At 31.4% G+C, this 4,866-nt stretch overlaps 1 protein-coding gene across 2 annotated transcripts in view; it reads right to left on the minus strand.

Annotated features, from left to right (window-relative positions):
- The window catches only part of GTPBP8 (GTP-binding protein 8 (putative)), a 44,952-nt gene that overhangs the window by 3,847 nt on the left and 36,239 nt on the right, over positions 1–4,866 (minus strand). The window contains exons 2-4 of one of the 2 annotated variants that reach the window (XM_012652239.1): positions 4,707–4,805; positions 2,803–2,933; positions 1,712–1,811 (exon numbers count right to left, since the gene is read on the minus strand). In XM_012652239.1, the coding sequence (XP_012507693.1) occupies positions 1,712–1,811; positions 2,803–2,933; positions 4,707–4,805 (330 nt within the window). The remainder of the gene's footprint in view (positions 1–1,711; positions 1,812–2,802; positions 2,934–4,706; positions 4,806–4,866) is intronic. The other variant, XM_012652240.1, reaches the window with a different exon arrangement.

The following is a 4,866-nucleotide window of genomic DNA, read 5'->3' on the forward strand; positions in this document are numbered from 1 at the left end:
GGACCATGGAGTCATATTTGCAATTGTGGTAAGCTAAATGTTTCATATGATCATAATATACCCTGTGGTTTAAGACAGGAGTCCCCAACCTATGGTGAGTAGTATAATTATTTTATTATATATTACAATGTCACAATAATAAAGTACACAATAAATGTAATGTGCTTGAATCATCCCAAAACCATCCCACCACACTTCCCGCCCCTGGTACATGGAAAAATTGCCTTCCATGAAAATAGTCCATGGTGCCAAAAAGGTTGGTGACTGCTGGTTTAAGATATATAAATATTATTATTAGGTTGATCTATGTAAAATTGCCAATTTGTAATCATTTTTGACCTACAAAATGGTTCAGCTTTATATGTAATACTGTAAAGGAAAAATTAGAAATCGGGCTATTTGGAGGTTGTATCTACTATAGTTATATTCCAAGTAAGTCTAGAATTTTACTTGTCCAAAGACAACTACATAGTAGAGGAAGTCAAGGCATGGATGATTACAAATCGATTAAAATAAAACCTTAATCCATCAGGTTTTCCTGGGGAATTTCTGTAAAATTAAACTTCCTGACAAATCATTTATGCTTTTTAGTCATAAAAGATGCTAATCACAGAAAGAGTAAGAAGCAGAAAATATGTGGTTTCTAATGACCAATGTTTTCTCATAAAGGCAAACATGCTGATATTTAAAAGGAAACACAGATACAATTCCTCTATTCCAATTCCTCTTCCAAAGAAGAAAGTAATGTTTCCTTTCAGTTAAAACTCAGGAAAATATATGATTTTAGAAACTGGAATCTATGATACCATATCAGGAATAGTATTATTTAGTTTGGCAATATTTAGGCATTTTTACTATGTATACTAGCAATATTTTGATTCCTCATAACTGTAAGTTATCTCTAATGCTTCACAGGCCTTGTAAACCCCAAGAATTTTGTAAGCGCAATAAAACAAAAGTGGCTGACTAGTAACATGGTTTGATTTGCGTTCAATTCCACTGTTACATATTAGTGGTTTTCTGACATTTTTTTGAAACCAAATTATAGTCACTGGGTTCTTCACTTTTCTTTGGAAAGGAACATTAAGAGTGCCATTTTATCTGAAAGTATCACAAAGCAAAATTAATCTGGATACCAACCTACTAATCATCTGTATTCTAGGTCAAAAGACAGAAAGAATACTGGTAAGATATTTCTAAAAGAAATTTTGTTTTCTTTAAGAATATAAAAATCCTACTTGAGTGTGTTAGAGACTGCTACATTCTTTAGAATGATTTTTAAATTCCAAATTAGTTACGCAAATTTTTCAGTTGCCGTTTTAATCACATTCTGGTAAGTACTATCTGCCAACTTGCTGTTAAAGTGCTACTGACTTGTTCTGGACAAATGTTTATATTGCCATAAAAAGAAAAAAATATGAGAAAGAAAAGCATATAGGAACATTAAATGAATAGCTTAAAAAAACTTTGGCTATAATTTTAAAAACTTAAAGCTGAGAGAAGGAAGAGAATAAAAGAACTTATTTTAATATCAGAACTTACTTTAATATCAATGGCTAACTAGCCAATTGAAAAGATTATTCAAAGGCACTCTCCTCTATCTTTTGAGGAGGCAAGACAAGCTCAATCATTAAATAAAAGGAGTGTGCACATGAGATACACACAGAACTGGTATTTCTAATTGCAACCATGATTCAAAGGAAACACTTACCACGTAAGGTAATGCAAATTCTTCACACATTTCTATGGCAATATTGTCTGTTTTTTGAATTCCGACAACACTGTCCACTAATAAAAATGTTCTCTTCAAACTATAAGAAGGTAGAAATGAAGATTAATGGCAATATAAGACATACTCATTCATTATCTTTGCCTCCCCCAGTATACTAAGAAATTTTCCTTTGAATGATTCTCAGTCTAAGATTTACACGCATTTCTTTAGACAAAGGAATTTTCAATTCATCAGGAAGTTCATCCTACAGTCTAATAGGTCTCAATGCTGTTTACTTTCAATAACTGAATTCACTAAATATTAATTTATTTCAATAAGCATGTATTCAATATAAGACACTCTGACTGGGACTTGATACAAAATGAGTGAGCCCCTTCCTCTAAGAGCTTAAACTCTGGTGGGAAAGAGAGATACAAATCCAATTAACTACAAGTTACTACGGAAATGTTTAACTTTTTAATATTACTTTAAGACTAATAGATAATGGAGACCAGACACAGTGTATTTTCCATTTTCTTATGTAAATATCTCATTTTAGTTTCTAGGCGAAGCTACAGCAAACAACCTTTTTCCTATACTTCAAAAGATTTACATTATTTTTCTAGATATTGTGCAATTCTTGAAACAGAACTGTCACTTGACTACATATAGGGACAAAACAAAAACTAACATTTTCAGAGGATGTGATATCTGAGGTATTTTAAGAATGATCAGAATTTACTTTATTTAAATCTGGTAAATACCACATTAACCAACAATTTTCATTTTCAAAATTAGCCAGTTAAGAGTTTGGTTTTAAAAAAATTAATGAACTAACTCTGAAGTACTCTATTTCAATTTCAATTTAGGAAAACACTTGAATTTAAGATAAAGCTAACCTACAGGCAGAAAACAAGTGAGCAATACATACCTTGGTTCTAAATATTGTATTGTAGAATATTATGAGAATAAAATGGACCTTTTAAAATAAGTCATTTGATAAAACCAAAGCGTTCATCATGTGTAGAATACTGATGAAAACATGCTTTAAGGTTAAATGTATAACTATTATAAGAAAATTTTTTCCTTACTTCGTTCGTTCTTTCAGATAGGCCTCTACCATGTCAACAAAATCTTTAGGTGATCTATAGCCATAACCTGGCATGTCCACCAATGTAAAATATTTTCCAACTCTGAAAAAATTCATTTTCTTTGTGTGTCCCTGATAAAGTAAATGGAAAAATAAAAGCTATCTTAAAATATATCCTTCATATACTTAATGATTCAAACTGTTTTCTATTTAATCAATAAATATTTATTAAAAGCCTAAGTATTATATATAATCCTAACTATGCTGATGATGACACAGGAAAAGAAGATAGAAGTGAGGTAGCTAGAGATAAGCTTAGATCATAGTACTTTTCCCTCCAATTCATTTTTTAAATTATACTTCTAATCAATGGAACAATTCTTTTTTTAAAACAGAATTTGTATGACTTAAGAAGAACTTTAGATCCCATATTAGAAATATGTAGGCAAAATATTTTGGAGCCTTTCCTATTTCATTAACTCTTGGTTAAAAACACCCTGTTTTAAACTGTTTGACTACCTTCGTCAATATTTTCTGATGAATAATGTATTTCCACTTTAAAGAGAAATGAATTATCGCACTGATAGGTTAAAATGCTTACCATCAGTCACACAGGTTTTCATAAAACCTAAATTCAAAGCCTGATAATTTCTTACACCTAGACTACTGCCTCCCTAAAATCAAGATGTTTTGCATGTTTTATTAGGTGGGTTACAGTGCTTTCATTAAACAATTTTTTAAAGCATGTACAACACTATAATTATAAAATATTTGTGCAACTAAAATTGATGTAAAGATGATAAAAAGTGGTTTATTCATAGTATTGTGTCCATAGGACATTTATTAATCAGAAAAGGAAAGATTAAGATAGGCAATTTAACAAGTTAGACAATTGTTTGGATCTTAGAACAAATATTATCAGAGAAAATATTTTTTATAAATGGTGATTAAGTTTCCAGTCAGCTTATTTGTCTATCTATAGGAAAATGATTTTAGAATTACAGATAGGGAATGTCAAGAATACATGTTTTTCATTGCCTCTACCTAGAAGTGTTTATTTGCTGAGGCAGGGCAGGAGTAAGGATGGGAGGGTTAAGAGACGGAAAGTATCATTATTGACGGAGCCAGAGAATCAACTATATGAAGAAGTGGGGACCAAGAAAAGATTAGTGAAGTCTCAGGGAAGGGTTCTAGTCAATGAAAGGCGAGGGTGCGGTGGTGTGGGTAGTGAGCATTAGGGTTGGTGGAATGATTTTGCCATGAATAGATAAGGTGAGGGGAAGTGAGGGTGAGTTTTGAGGAAAGGTATCTTACATACTGGTACAGTATACATTATTGAGAAGGAAGTAGAGGGAATTAGAAAATGACAGAAAGCAATTACAGCAGACTAGCTGGGATAACATAATTTGGCCTTAAGTAAACATAATACGCCTGACTGGTAATACGTGTTTGTGTGTATATGTATATATGTATGTGTATATGTGTGTGTCTGTGTACATATATAAAACTAACTTATATACATGTATACCTTAACTTTACAAGGTAATAAAAGATTATAGGAAGAAAAAAGCAAAAAACTTAAAAGTTGTTTCTCCTAAAATTAATGTAGAACTAGATGATCACTCTTATAGAAGGAAATATAGAATGACAATAAAACACTTTATTTGGCAACTCTTTGGAACATTTGGACACAGGAAGATTTCCTCAAGGTATTGGCAAGACTACTAAAATCCAGCCACAGTTCCTTCAGAGAAACACACAGGCATTAATGAAATGTCATACTTTATTACTTGTTTGAAAGAAATCACTTCTCTAGGAACTTAGCAATTATGATTTCTTGTACCTTCCAACATTCACTATTCCCTAAGATGAACAGTCCAGACATATTTAAAAATTTCAACATACCGGTTTTTTGGAGACTCTGACTTCAACCTCAGGGGCCAGTGAAAATAAAGCCTTTATTAGAGAGGATTTTCCAACATTGCTTCTGCCTATAAAACATACCTTATACAAGAAAAAAGATAATTAAGTACTAGTTGATATATATACATGTATATGTAAATAT

Source organism: Propithecus coquereli, unplaced genomic scaffold, assembly GCF_000956105.1.
Source record: "Propithecus coquereli isolate 6110/MARCELLA unplaced genomic scaffold, Pcoq_1.0 Scaffold386, whole genome shotgun sequence".
Classification (NCBI taxonomy): Eukaryota; Metazoa; Chordata; class Mammalia; order Primates; family Indriidae; genus Propithecus; species Propithecus coquereli.